The 15,940-nt window shown below is 36.0% G+C and overlaps 1 protein-coding gene across 2 annotated transcripts; it reads right to left on the reverse strand.

Moving 5' to 3' along the window:
• Positions 1-6,831: 6,831 nt before the first annotated feature.
• LOC131791581 (ADP-ribosylation factor-related protein 1-like) lies at positions 6,832-15,933 on the reverse strand. Of its 2 annotated transcripts, none has more exons than XM_059108929.2 (7): positions 15,600-15,933; positions 14,138-14,225; positions 13,559-13,641; positions 12,851-12,932; positions 12,642-12,712; positions 11,882-11,982; positions 6,832-7,739 (listed from the first exon to the last, which is right to left on the reverse strand). In XM_059108929.2, the coding sequence occupies exons 1-7, from the start codon at positions 15,690-15,692 to the stop codon at positions 7,736-7,738; spliced, it is 522 nt and encodes a 173-aa protein (XP_058964912.1). In that variant the 5' UTR covers positions 15,693-15,933; the 3' UTR covers positions 6,832-7,735. The 2 variants fall into 2 exon arrangements, with proteins under 2 accessions (XP_058964912.1, XP_058964911.1); XM_059108928.2 differs by having other exon boundaries at positions 6,832-8,934.
• Positions 15,934-15,940: the final 7 nt, after the last annotated feature.

Genomic DNA, 15,940 nt, shown 5'->3' on the forward strand with positions numbered 1-15,940 from the left:
AACAATTCGAAACATTAATATCAGTGAAACAGCTCAAGGAGGTCAATGTTTATTTACAGACCTCACGTACAAGGTCCATTACATTGAGAAGGACACGTACAGAAAATTGGTTTTGGATGCGTTCCACCTCTCTTGTTTTGTGGTTAGCGAATCGTGTACGAGCGTCATCAAAAGGTTATAAGTTCAAGTCAATTAATCTCCACTTCGAAACATATGAATTACAAACGCTACTTTCTCAACAGAGTGTAACACACATGAGATGAAATAAAAAATAGCCACGCAGTGGAATGCTTTAAAGCCATTAAAAGCTTTGTGGTAAGCGTAAAGTGTTTGCAAAATCATGCTTTTCATTAAGATTGGGAAAGCTGACCTTCAAACTGATATCAGGTAGCTCTATCATGAGTCTTACACAAACCTCTACATACATTTAATTTAAAACTGACTTTTTGTTTCGAACTGTTTTTATTTCGAACTGTATGCAGTGAAAGTGTTCCACATGCAATTAATTTCGCATGGCATTGTCATATTAAACAAATCTGTTTTGTTCAGTAACAAAAGTAACTGTTCTGCGGGAAGAGGAACTGACAGCTTACACGAGCTTGGTGATCGCTATCTTTCGTCACAGTGTTTGATTTTGGCTCGCTTTTACATTCTTCTCATTGTGTGAAATTTTTTTGTAGTTTTCATTTCATTGCGGGAAAGAATGGCCTTTCAACATGTGTCTCTTCATTTGAAGTGCTTGCCAAACTCCCTTACTTTATTTGATATCGACATAATTAGCTTAGCTTTTCACATCAGAGAGATTTCTGTTTGAGGCATGGCATGCACCTTTGATCAGTACGTACACTTAGTAATTTTTCATCGGAAACATTTGAAACTCAAAATCCTGCCTGAGCCTCGTGGAATATAGTGTTCATAAAAAAGTAATTTCTTTATCAAAGCACCTTCATCTAATGGGCTAAAGGTTGTCTGATTTAAAGCCATGCAAACGACGCTCAAGTTTCTCTTCCACGTGATCTCTTTCGTGCGAGATTTTTGAGGACAACTCGACAAACGAGAACTTTCTACTAGTGACGAACGTGTTTCTCAGAACTGTGATTATGTTAGTCTAATCACAGACCTTTCTGTTTACTTATCCTCCCGCTGACAGCGGACTGCGTTTATTTACTTTCAAAAGTCTTCTGCATGGGTAAGAAGGCGCTATTGCCTTCCACCAAATTACATAACGATGGAATGTTTGGGTCCCAAATCAAGCCTTGAACAGTTCCACTTATATAATTTAATTATGATATTTAGTAAAAGACAAACAGCAAATAAATGATGTCATGTACTGTATTTTAAAATGAAGCGCAAGGAGTGTGTCTGACTTATAAATTGCCAAGTATGTGATAAACCCCCATTAATAAATGGAACCTAGATGCTCTCCTTAAAACGTTCAAAAGGCCTGCTGCAAAAAAAAGAGCAATTAGCTTGAAGTGTACAGACCGCGAACCTGTAATCATTTCGTGCAGGTAAGGCGCGCACATTTAGAAGAAGCAATTTGAAAAAAATTGTTTTCAATACAGCTTCCATCAGTGATTGTTGTTAGTACCGGGAGAAAGGCAAAATGTATACTTCCGCTTAATAGAAATTCATTTTGTTTTTTAAGGTTACGAAACGACAGATTCGATCTTTTAAAAACTTTAAGTGACTGCAGAACTAACCCTCAGTTTTATTGAGAAAACTGTTAGAAAAAATGAGTTGGTTTGTAAGTTGTATTCCACTAAAATATTTTCCTGTGAGCACGTGCTTTCTATGATCTTCTAGCAAACCTGAACTATTTTGACCTTTTTCAAAAGCGTTACCCTGCTGTTATGGAAAGCTTCCAGTAAAAATATCACGGAATGCCTTTTGCTTTCAAGTAGAAGGACCTGAGAAAAGCAGATGAATTGTTACTGAAAGCTTAACGTCTAGATATGCCAGACTACCTTGCAGATGGTATTTAATTCAACCAAGTTCTCTCTTGAATAGGTGAAACATTTCCGAATTCAACGTCTTGCCTAGTTCAACCCACGTGAGTGACGCAAATTAATTTCGAACCGCAAAAAGTGTTATCAAGGGCAAATTCCTCTCCCGTAAATTATTTTCTGCGGAGGAAAATCTTAGAGCGTTAATAGACGTAGTCTTGCTACCGATAATAGAAAGATATAATTTTTATAAGAACTCGATGCAGGGTTAGATATGCTCTGAAGAGATTTCGTTATCTTTTGCCAACGAAACTCATTTGTAATCTCTCTTTTCACTTGAGCCGGTCAGTAGATATAGCATGGTAAATAACATTATTCCTTCATAACAGAGTTTTTTTAGCCCTCGAGCAGGCCATCGTAATCAGTGCTTTGGCTGGAAGGTTTCTTCGAAAATACGAGGCCTTAAACAACGCTTGAAAAGAAAAAATTTTTCAAACGTTACGTGTACAGAGACGTGGTGACAGAAATATGTCGATTGTCCCAAAAGAGATACCAAGCTCTCCGACTTGGACACCTTTCCCTACTTATGTATACAAATAACAACTTAAATTACAAAAAGATTCACTCTACAGAGCTTGCCTGATTATCTTATTCTACTCACAATAATATTTTCACAGTTGTTCGGCGTAATTTCCCTTTCCTTCGCCCCCAACCCCCACCAAAATAATTTCATCACGTGTGTTCTTTTCTTTAATCACCGTCGCTTCCCTAGGTCTGAAGTCCGTTTCTCCCGAAAAAAGCTGAGGGAGTACGAGAGCATGTTCTATTTGAAATGGCCTATCAATAGCCTTCGTTATTCACCCCTCTTTCTCTTCCGGGCTACATGTAGATGATCTTATTTAAGGCGAGCTCACACAAAATTCATCTTCCATAAACTGAACGTGAAATATAAGCCTTACAACAAGATAGCGCAAATAGAAATGTCTACCATCTTTGATTATGGCGATGACATTTTTGCTTTATTCCACACTATTATCTAGTGGTAATAGGGTAAGCTACGAAAACTTCTGTGTTTATTATCAGACAGTTTTAATTTCTTTTTCTCATCCAATTCATCTGGCACGTTCTACAGGAACCGGCGTATCAACAACCTTGAATAGTCACTCCTCACTCTCTTCCAGGTATTTGGGAAGCTGCATTGTCACTCTTCTGTATAGCCTTTCCTTTTTTTTTTCTCTCAGGTATGAGTTCAAATATGCATGAAAACCTTGCAGTTCTCGAGGGAGATCCCCTTTTGACTTAATTATATTTTAATATTTGCGATTGATTCAATGTCAATCAGCAAGTAGGTGACTTCAGTTTGATTTGTAATTAATTGATTTTAAAATTTTTTTCGTAATTCCTCGGGAACCAACAGACATAATATTTTACCAAAAAAATATAAAGCTACAAAAAGACCATTTTTGTCTTTAAATGCCAACAACAAATGTGTTCTCTTATTCATCACGTCAAGTTTGGTAGTTCAAGGTTAGCCATAGTCAGAGCACACGTGCTGCTACTTTGTACGCTTCATGAAGGTATTGGGTCGTATCCTACAGCTTTTACGCGAGTTAAGAACACAGGTTGATTAGAGTTCAGAGAGATTTCAGTTCTAATTTTCTGTGCTTGCAGTTCAAAAACGTATAAAATACTAAGTAATCAAAAGTTTACGTTTACACAACAATGTATAATTAGAATACTAGAAGTAGAACCTCAGCAACTTTACTGCCAAGGGAAACGAAAATCAATAGTCCATTTTACAGTTGTGTGCTTAGTTGCCAGGCGTTTGAACTGGAGTGAGGTTAAGGTTGACCTTGTTATGATACAAACCTTGCTGCTTTTCAAATGCAAATTACTTTGTTATCATGCTAACTAGATACTGGTCTCTTATCACAACAAGGTCACCTTCAGCCTCACTCCAAATCAAAGTATTGGCAACTAGGTACACAACTGTAAAATGGCCTATTTGTGATGTGATGTTGATAGCAGATAACTGCATATTGCACTCTGAAGGGAAGTGGCGTTAAGTTCGACTAAGGCAGCAACAAAGCTGCCTTGCTCTTACATGAATATAAGACCTGTGGGTCGACAAGCAGACCATACCATTAAAATCGGTGGGGAGCGCAGTTGCGTCAAGTTCGACCTACCTCCAAAGTTCGTCTGTACGTACATGAATACAAGACTCGTGGCTTAGTAAAACTGGAAATTAAAATGAAATGTTTATTTGGAACATTTTATAAAGACATATTCTTCCAGTAAAACGCACGCTTGAATATTATCATGGTTCTACAAGCAGATGGAAATCACTAAGAAGGGAAGTGGCGTCAAATGACCTCAAGTTCGACTTTGCACCGAAGCTCCTCTGCGCTTACATAAATCAAGGACTCGTGGCTAAGTAAAAAACGAAAAGGTAAACTTTGTTTTGGAACATTTTAAAAACATACTCTTTTCCAGTAAAATGAGTGCTTGCAATCATGGGTCTACAAGCATATTACTCCATTGAAATCGTTGGAAAACTTAACATGATGACAAGGAGATTTGCTATAGATCATGCCCTGTCTCCTAAGATCTACAAAAATCAAAGAAAAAATAAAAAGGTAAAAAACACATGTTTTCTAAGATTGCAGTTTCTTCCCATCGAACGTCGAACAATTTCTTCTCAGGAATGTACGCGCAAGCCTTGCGGTTTCACATCTTAAATTAATTTCTTTTGGTTGGGTTTCCAGACACTGTAACCTGTTCATAATCACATTTAATCACCGCCACGTTGTCTACCAGACTTGTAAACCTATAACTAGAAAGTAAGTAGCCTGTTTGATCTACAAGCCGCATAATGTGAGGGGCGTATCTGTGGGGTAGTGAGATGTGATACTTAAAAAAAAAATGTCCACCCACGTGAATTGAGAGAAATTCTTTCAAACAAAAAGTGTTGTCAATGCATTACCAGCTCTTCAAACTTTATCGATAGATATTACAGTTTCCTTTCCTTTCCTTTCCTTTAGCAAGCTAGATATAAACTCCCGTATGAGAAAATCGACCAGCTTCATTGAAAAAGGTTTTGCTTTCCTCTCATAACACCTTTCTGGATCGTGCATTCCATGCATGGGTATAACGCGCCTGAAGGATTTCGTTACGTCGAAGCAAACCTATTTACATAAAAGCACCGGTTCATAATTCAGACTCTTTTCACGTTAGCTGATTACCAGAAATTCTAAAGAATAAAGAACCTTATCCCGTGGAAATCACAAATTTGTCTTATCCTCTCCCCTATGACGTGTGTACAAAAATAACCTCGATAATTTGATTCATGACCGTTTGTCAGGAATTACACGAGGTCAAAAACACGCCATGCTAAGATAAATCTCGCAAAAAAACTAAAAGGCCGTCTATATTCAAGTAAATTCCGTAAATTTCTCACCTTCTGGTGGTAAGAGACGAGCAACGAGACAAATGTGATTCTCTCCGGATAGTTATATCATTCGTCAAAGACGTATTAATTTTATCAAAAGTTCCTGTCGTTTTAGCCGGAAATAAGCTATTTGCAGTGCTAATGAAAGACTTGTGTCACTTTAAAAAAGGCCGGAGGAAAGGAATTTTTTTTCTCGACAGAAGAATTCTTTTATCCTTAGTCATTTTAATTCTTAAAAAACCGACCTAGCAAAAATTTTTTCTCCTTCCTGTTAAGATCTGTAAGTTGTAGTCGGCTTTTCTTTGTTTCTGCATGCGAAAAAGATCAACTAAGTAAATTACGAACAAGATACTCGACCCTAAGCCAATTAAACACGAAAAGTGAGGAAGGCTCACAATATCCTCTCTGTTAACACGGAAACGTCCGTAGTTTCGACGCCAGTTTGTATGCTTCAGTTGTGCTATCCGATCTGTCTGATGCCACATGTGCCGTACCCGACTGGTTAATAAACTGAGAAAATCTCATCTACCTCAGGCGCTTATTTCAAGTAATATATTATCACGTTGTGTGTTGCATTCTGAGACGAAACCGCAACAGTTCACAGCCTGTAATTCTCTAGACCTACAGGCGATAGGTCTTACTCCACTGTGTCTGTACCAAAGGAAATTTGTTGTGGTACAGCCCCTATCAATAATAAGAGCGAGTGAATCAGACCCAACCAAGGGCGTACTTATGAACAATACACATAGGATTTTTTAAGTATACTTCATTGAAATGTATATGACGCGCTAAAACCTTTCTGTTTTTTTGAAGACTGAAGGCTCAGTCTGTTTCACTCCACTAAACTAGTGCACCCCTTCCCTACTTTGAAACCACTCTGCTGGTTTGGTCTCTATGCAAACCGCAGAACTTCATATTATGTCAGTAGCTAGACCTAAAGGTGACAAACCTTGTTCTGCAGTGTCTGTTCTTATGGTTGTGCATTTGTGCGAGAGAATTCAGTTAACTGTACTGAAAAAACACAGTACAATCTTTTAGGGCTTCTTCTATCTGCGAGCATGCTGCAATACACAACACACTTTTTTTCACTTTGAATAACTGAACAATGACGCTTTGTTAGTATAATCACCGAGTCCCGCAAAAGACAATTTTGCATGGCATGATTAGTTATTGTTTCGTGCGGCGGAACCAACCCTCAGTTTCAACGAAAAAAAAAATCATTTTGTATGTCCGAGACCTCACATTTGACACTTTCCAAAGGAAAATCCTCTGTATCACCCAAATGCGGCGATTGCTTTTAGTCTTCGCTGTCGCACCGCGCACTCGACTTAAGCTTTGCTTGGGAACACTTGTTGCGGGGGTATGCATATCTGAGTTTGTAGCCAATAATTAGAACCAAGTTTCGTTTTTTTAGGCACTGTAACCAGTGTTATTACTGTTACCTTCGTTAGAACTGCTGTTCATTTATTTATTTTTTAATATATAAAGAGATGACTGAGTTCTCCTCCGTCATTTCTTCTCCATCGTTTGTTCTCAACTTTTCTAAACATAATAAGATCTCTGACTCGCTAAAATAATCATGTTTCGGCAAATGCGTTAATTCATCATTTGTCAAGAATTAAATGTTATAGCTGCATTAAGTACAACTGATAGCAATTATCTAATTTAAAATTACGTTCCCTGTTTTTCTTTTTTACACAGGATTTATACCCCTCCGAACGCAAACCTTGATAGGCAGTGTAAACATTCAGACCAGCTATATAAACATAGGCGTGGACATTGCAAGCTGTTTTTTTCCTTAAACTAAATTAGATTGTTACAGACTTCAAATACATCCCGGTATTGTTATTCTAAAGTTTAACGAATCTTAATACACATTCTTCACTAAAAAAATTAATGTTACCAAATTTTGCTGACACTTAAAGGTAACTTTAAACTTAAAGGGTATTTCTATTGTATAGTTTATGTTCAGTGATACAGTTACATTTTTGATTATAAGATTCATCGTGAAAGATTGTGATCCTCTACATTCCCAAGGTCAGACAAACACCACCACCTCAGATTACCCCCAGCTACATAAGCACCTCAGGAAGTAATTTTTTCAAGAGCTTAGAGACTAATTCTTTTCAATAACATAGAGGTCGTTGCCCTACCACTAAAACCCCATAGCTGATGTAGTGCAATCAGGTTAGCTTCATGTAGATGGCCTTATTTCAGACGCACTCGCACAAATTTCATCTTTCACGAAACATGGCATCTGTTTTCTAGTAAACCATAGCAAAGATAAAAATGTTTACCATCTTTAGTGATGGCAGCGACATTTTCGCTTTGTTCCTCGCTATTATCTGTGGGTAAAAAGGGAAGGTTACAAAGTTACACTTTTGTGATCATTCTCAGACAGTTTATACTTATTTTTTCTCATCCAATTCGCTTGACAATTTTAATATTCCTAAACCTGGGTAAGAATAAATATTATATAATAATCTCTCTTACAGTGAGTATGAAAGTCAGTTTACGGTTAATGAATAATAAAATATGAGAAACATTAATTTTGTTACGGCCTCCTGAATCGGGTTAGGTTACGTTAAAAAAAAAAAAACCCATTAATGCACACCAGGCAAATGCCACAACATAAAAAAATTTCTACTGCGTTTGTCAGTAACATTCGAATAGTAAAGTTCAGAACTCAGAACACCATCAATCAGAATGACAGGAATCAACAGACAAAGTTGGCTAACAACCGAATTTTTTGTTTGATTAACAGCGAAGTAAGAGTTTTGTACTTCAATGTCTTTCAAACTTAATGTCACAGCTAGGCACATTGACTAAATAGGCAACAAACACTCGTAAATACTGTACAAACATTTTTTCTTACATTTACTCGTAGCATGACGTGAAATTTCCTATGACCTTTTTCCCAAGCCATGTAGTCTACGCAGTACCTACATGTAGTTTTTCCTTGGATCATCTCTAACATTGCTTTTTGTACAAATTAAATGCGATGCATATTCATTTTTCTGTTATATCTGAATACCTCTGACTTGTATGAGTACGCTATTCGTATCACGCACATCATCCGAATAAATTCTAAGTATATTTGATATAATGCACTTTATAATAACTCGTCTTTCACGTACTCAAGATATCTCCTCTGGACATTTTGTGAATAAGAAATCCAAATTTTCATTTAAATTAAGAAAAAATAACAAAAACAAAAAACAAAAATGTATGCCTTTTTTATCCAGCTTATATTGCCCATTCACTCTTGAGATCTAAATTTCAACTCTCCGCACTGTCTACTGTTTTGTTTTTTAATATCATTTGAGCTCTGAGAATTTAACGCTAATGAAATAAAAAACATTCCCTGTTGATATTTTCTTTCCTCTCATCTCCTTTCTGCTTGGAAATTTAGAGTTATTGTAATAAGAAATTCCTTTATGATCAGGTTTAAGTTATGTGATATCTTTCTGTCGAGGCGGTCGTTCCAGATTTCGTTTTACTGATTGTACAAGCCATTCAATTCCAATACCTAACCCATCTCTACGAAAAAAAAGGAGAAAAAACATAATCTCAGGGACTAGTCATTATTATCACCTGGGGAGAGTACTTGGGTTCTGTCACAATAAAATTTACCTGATCACTCCTTCCTCCCTAATTGTTAGTCAATTTTCTGTAACCCCCCCCCCCTTTATGCTCTGTTAGCAATGACTGATTCCCCCTCCACTGCCCTTGATAACCATGTGATCCCCTCAAAAATCCTCTGTCCCCACCCCCCTCCCCTTTTCCCCTGCAAAAAATACTGACTGGTCCCTTACCTAAAAAGTTTATCATGGACAATGGTATACAATCATCAGAAGTGAAAGTGCTGTATGGTATTATGATTTTAGTTGGTACAGTGTCACTTAAAGTTAAACTAAATGTAATTCTCAAGGAGAAAATCCATTAACAATGGAAGAATAATTTGCTGTAATATAAACCAAAAATGTGGGATATGTGATGGTGAGATCTTGGAACAGTTGTCATAAATCATCACATAGAAATTGATTTGAATCCAAGCATAGAAAAAATCTAGATGAGCCTCAAACTTCTCATTTTAACCTAACAGTGAGAGAAGCTAACTGTTTAATACACAATTATAAGAAGTAAGAAAATCTTTAAAGGAGAGGAAATGTGCAGGTGTCTCACAATGGAAAACCACTTAGGAAAAATTTTCTCAATTAAAGGTATATTGTGGTTGATGCTTCCATGATGTCCTGAAGAAAAAGGCTCTCAACAAGTCTTTGAAAAACGAGTGTAAACAGGAAGCCAGTGTGTACCCATTGTAGCCAGTCATTCAATATATATGTACATGTACATTAAAGAGCAAGAGAACTTTTACGCCTAATAGTACATTGCCTTAAATTTTTTTGTAAGTGCTTTAATTTTAAAGCAGCCTTATCAGAAAATTTAATATATTACAGCAAATGTCTGATAATCCTGAGTTTAAAATTTCTCTTTTCCCAGGCTATTGAAGTTTCCCAATTTATACAGCACAGCACATCAAGGAAATTTTTTTACCATTTTAATTTAATTTCAAAGAGGAGAGGAGTTTGTAAAATTTGGGAGGGTAATGAGGCATGTAAAGTTGGCCTGTTTAGAATATTTCCAACATAAAAGAACCCAGCCCCTCAGGTTTTGAGTGGGTATTTAAAACAGCCATGTGGTTTTAACTGTGTGAATGACAATTATTTCCTGTTGTGTAAATGCAGGAAGCTACATGTACAAAAGGAAGGCCTTTTTTTAAAATTTAATTTAATTCCAGCTCACTGGGCATTGTTTTTTTTGTTCACCAAATTGAATATGTACATGTGAACAAATTGTAGACATGGTGACCCATAACATGTCTATGTTGATAACAATCCTGTTATGTTCCATGGGAAGCAAAGCAAACCTAAGGATAGGTTATGTAAAAAAAAGTTCAGCCATTGTTTAATAAAATGGTGTTCTAAACTATCTTCAACTTTTTTTAACCTTTTATCTATTTAAGTAAACTGTCATTTTTGTGAACAGTGTCAAGAGGGCCAAAAGTTAACAGGAAGGACATTTATCAAATTAAATTAACCCACTGTCTGTGTAAAGCTGCAACTTGGGTTAGACCTTCTTCAAAGCAGCCCTTAATGTTTGATAATTTTCAAATGTGTCATTTTGAAGCATGGGCAGAAGATGAAATGTTGAAATATGGAGGTAATGCCTAACTACATGTGAGAATGGTTTCATTTTCAACATAAAGCACGGAGTTTCTGAAAAGTTGGGATGAGCCATTTATAGTGGGCCATCAGTGTTTCTATAAGCTACCAGGATCAAGTTATTTTGAAATTGTGCCAAGTGTAAGGGATTGTGTATGTATGCAAATTGAGAACCTGGAATCCTAACAATCACTCATTTTGATTAGCTAAAGATATTAGAAATTGATTCAGATAACTATTTGAGCAAGTATAAAAGGGGGTAAGTTTCCAAAAATAAAAATTGCTGCATCAGTAAGGGAGTATAACAAGATAATTTGATTTTATCAGCTGAGTTGATAAATAATGTATTTCTAACTTAGCCACCATAAGGAGTTCCAAAGCTGATGTTTCAAGCTTTAGCCCTTTGTCAGAGCCAATGGAGGCATTGTGGGTTGTGTGTGCATTTATATGCAGAAAGTGGAACTATGATATTGGTGGGAACACAGTGACAAGAAAAACAAGAATAAATTAGTTGAATGAAAAGTGTTCCTTGATGTGGTGGGGATCAAGAGTGCAAATTTGAAGATAAGTTTTTGTTCTAGAGTTTTGCAGCTTTCCGAACTGCCTAGATGTAAGGAAAGGTCCCAGACTGCCATGTGCTGCTTAGAGTGACTACAGAGATTAATGTGTCTAGCAGCTGGTTTGGATGTGTCCTGATTATCTCTTTCAACATTGCAAAGGTGTTTTAGGAATTGGGCACCTACAGTAGTCCTCTCCCTGTTTCACCAATGTATATCTTTTTGCAATAAGTGTAAGTTATATGTACAAGTACATGTTACTGGCAGTGATACTACAATACACAAATAGGAGATGTGCATTGATAAAAAAGAACAACTTGTACATTGCATATGTACTGGAACTACAATTCTGAAGTTACAAATAAATAATGAAAGAACTCAGCCAAACAAGAATGGTAATAGCATATGTTACAATTATAGTAAGCGTCATTGTCATCATCACCATTATCAGCACTGGTGTGAATTATATTTACAATAAAAGCTGTAAAATAAATCCAGATTGGAATACATCCAAAATAATGTTTAAGAAAAGAATGACTAAGTACATGTAAAGGAATGAGAGGATTCAGAGTATAACAATTGGTTAAAAGACAGTGCTGAAGATCCTAATAATTACCACAATAAGCATGAACAACAATTAAAGAAATTGATATTGTTGAGAAAAATCAGTTGGCTAGTTTCACAAAGCAACATTTCTTTACTCACCCACTTAAAGCTGATGTTGGCTGAATAAAATAATCAAGTTGCCCATTGCTAGAAGAGTCATCATGGAAGAAATTTTTAATGGCTTCCACTCCCTGAGAACCCTTTTAAAGCAAAATAAATATGTGTAGTTATCATCTAGATACAAGGTTCAAATTTTCAATGATTTATTTAGTGTAGACACTACACAATGGTATTGTAAATTAGAAATTTATACAGTTTAATACCCAACAACATACAGCACCAGGTAGAGCTATATTCAATTTAGTATCATTAAGTTGTAATCAGTGTCAAAATTATTTGACACATTATTTTTCCTGTTTCTACCACAATCTAAATCATTGACAAGACCCCCCCCCCCCTTACCCATTCAATGTTGCCTGCATGTAGCTAAAGGTCATGGAATCACCATACAACATTGTTTTGGGGGGGAGGGGGGCAAATAAGTTAACTTAACAAAGGCAGTAGAGATAAAACTGAAGTAACAAGGGGTTGAAAAAATCAATATGTTGACAATTTTGTTGCTGATTGTACACATAGCTTCAGTATGTACACCCTAAATGACTGCTAATTTCACATTCTGTTGTATTTGGTGTGGTTCAACTTTCTCCTTCGTTTTGCATAATCATAGCATACATGTCTCCAAGTGCAAGTACACCAGTGAAGGAGTACAAAAATAAGGCAAAACACAAGGAACCACAATATACCCTACAAACAGTGTTCAGGTTATATTGATGCTAGTACAAGGAATTCTTTGACAAACCTCTAGATCTTGCTTGTTCACAAGAATTAGCAAAGGAATTCCTTGTAGCTGAGGATCTTGAACTACTTTGTCTACAAAAATAAATAATAAGCTTTGTTACTTTAGACTTAAAGTGAACGAAAATGACATACACACAAAAAGCAGCATGGAGGGTGATTAACAGTCCTAACTTATAATACTCCAAATATAATATAAATGTGAACACTCACTGAAAGCCTGATGAGATTCCTCCATTCTGGTCTCATCAGTGGAATCGATAACAAAGATAACACCATGGCATTCTTCATAGTACTAGGAATTAATGAGAAATCATACAATTTACATTGAGGTTCAAAATTATTTTACTGAATACAGTATTAATAGTAATTGTAAAAGCCAAGTACAAGCAGATATGTGTAATTTTCCATCAATTTTTTTCTACATGTCTTCTACAGGAAGATTATGAAATATTCAAGTTCAAGTCCGCCAAGATGCAGTGTTCTCCTTTTCAGGCAGTAACTGGTAACATTTACCGCCTGTAATACCTCTTATTACTGTTTAAAATTGCTTAAATTCTTGAAAATTCAACAGGTAAAAGGATTGCTTTACAGTTTTGAAAATTTATTTTACCAGTCATGCGTAAAATAAGGGAGAACACTGAGATGTATAGTGCACAGTGTAAAAGCCACCCTCTTGATTCAATTACTAATGGAAGGTTAAATTGAAAGTACCAGTTAAACAAAGTATCAAAAGAGCAACAATTACAAAATGCGGTATCTTATAATGATGTCACACCAATCATGCATAGGTGAAAGTATTTTGTGGATTGTAAATTCTTGTGCATTCGTATTCTTAGTGCAGGAAATGCTCATACATTATCTACATCATAGGTAAGTGTGGTCATTCACCAGGAACTTAGTTGGTTATATAAGTTGTACCTTATCCCATAAGGTTTGTAGCTCCTGCTGACCTCCAAGATCCCAAAATATCAACTTCACATGACTCATGTTTATTTTTCCAACTGCTCACAGAAGAAAACAAAAGTTACAAAATTAATGTTTCATTATCATTGGTCTTCTTGTTGATCAATGAACATAGATTTTGTATGTAAATCCATCATTAACCCTTAAACTCCCACAAGTGACCAAGACAGAATTTCCACTTATTATATCTATACAATATCATGCAGACAAGGGATGAGAATAAAGAAAAATATCAATTATGGGATTACTAATTGATCCGATACCAAATTCTCCAAACTAACATAATGAGAATCATTTGGCAGACAACAAGGAGAATTACTAATGAGATCTTAGGAGTTAAGGGGTTAAGTGACCCAGCTCCAAAGCAGCTGGTGCCTGTGATCAAACCCAGTTTTGCAGAGTTGTATTGAAAATGATATAAATTCTTCACTAAATTCACATCTGTATGGATTGATCATTCCATTCTGATTGCTTTTGCAAATACGCCACTGCATCTTTTTATATTGTTTTAAGAAAGAAATTAAAGCAACTCACTATTGAGTCCAACAGTTGTTGTGATCTTTTCAAATGGTAAACCACTGTAGTTTTTGCCATACATTCGTTTTATCTGTTCAAGTAGAGTCTAAAAGATATAATGATGGAAATCAATAACAACATTATTATGTCGGTTAACTACAGTAAGAGCTTACAGAAATCAGTTGGTCCTTTAAAATTCTCAATGTAGTTTTTGCTAGTTGTGGAGTTTAAGATAGATATTTGGTGTGTCTGGTAAGTCTGAGGTGTTTATCTTTTGAGTTAACTAGTTTAAAATTAGTTGTCTGTGGTACATGTAACTGGTTCTGCTACTGACCACAGACTTGATTCTTGATTAAAGACTCTACCATGCACAGTGAAATTTCTTGGTGAGTTGCAGTAACAGAGCTGTCCACGGGCAACAATGTGATCATATAATCTGTTTTCTTTCCTCTTTTAAAGCAAAAGTTGGGACATTACATCTTCCTTTATCAATAAAAAGTATTTTTAAACTGGAGTAAAGGAAATTTTTGTCAGTTTCCTTATTGGCTCTGCCAAGTTAAACCCACCACAAAAATATCCTTCATGATTGTCATACTCAAATCCATCTCTCATGGATTTAATTCTGCACTTACACATATTCAACCCTTAATACCCTAGCCTCATTATGCATAATGTCCAAACTGTTCTCTATACATTTCCTAGGGTGCTGACAAGGAGAACTTTTGGGCAATCAAGAATCTCTTTAGATATTGTTTTCATGACCTTCATACTTGATTCAGGGGTGATATTGAGGAAAAAAATTAGATGCCAATCACTCTTAGCAGTCAAAGGGTCAACAGCTGGTATCAAAGTCCTGGTACAGAGTAATTCTTTACTTCCATTTTCTGTGTGACTAAGACACCACTATTTCAATTATGTTTGGCTGGGTGTGACGGAATGTAGAAAATCTACTTACAATTTGAAGTAAGCATTTTCTTATGTTCTATACTTATCAACAGTTTGAGACACTCAAAATTCAAAATCAATTTGAGGTGCGGTGCATTATACTGATGGCTTACTCTGTAACTCTGGTGATGAAATAGACTGGAATCCTCCAGATCTTGGGGTTATAAAATTAAAGCAGTTGTCCAATGTTTGAAATTTAAAATTTTCACAATAAATTTTCAACAAGACTTGTCAGAATGTAATGTATTAGAAATTGGGCTCGCTGTGCATGGGATAGTACAGATAATATTATGTAATTTTGCCGTTTGGACGAACATACGTGTAGATCAACGTGGAAAATCAAACCAATTAATCAGGCAGATGGAAAAAACACCGTTTTCATAGTTAGTCAGTTGCAAACATGTAATGCCATGATTTCAAGTCTTTTCAGAAATACGGATTATTGTTTTTGCCTACTTGTTACGTCACCTGAAAGGTCGTGAACGATACTATCTAATTCTATCTGGTGGTTTACAAAATTACCAGAATATCTTACCGACTTCCCAGCATTGTCCAAGCCGAGGATTAGAATACAGTATTCGTCCTTTTGGAAAAGGTATTTCCATAGCCCAGAAAACAACGCAAACATTATACAAAACCAAAATAATATTACACTAAATGTACAGCTGCTGCCGAAAGCTGGTCATCTATAAGAAATGTAAGTACATTTCTCTCCAAAATGCCCACTCCTGTGACCAGTAATCACTGAATGTAGAACCCTTCCCAAGTAGTTCTTAGGTATATGAGCCAAAAACCTAGAAGACAAGGTAATTCACTCTACAGACTGACATTTTCGAGCCGAGTGTGGCTTAAACTGCTATGTCAAGGAAGCCATAT

This window comes from Pocillopora verrucosa, chromosome 2, assembly GCF_036669915.1.
Source record: "Pocillopora verrucosa isolate sample1 chromosome 2, ASM3666991v2, whole genome shotgun sequence".
NCBI classification, from domain to species: Eukaryota; Metazoa; Cnidaria; class Anthozoa; order Scleractinia; family Pocilloporidae; genus Pocillopora; species Pocillopora verrucosa.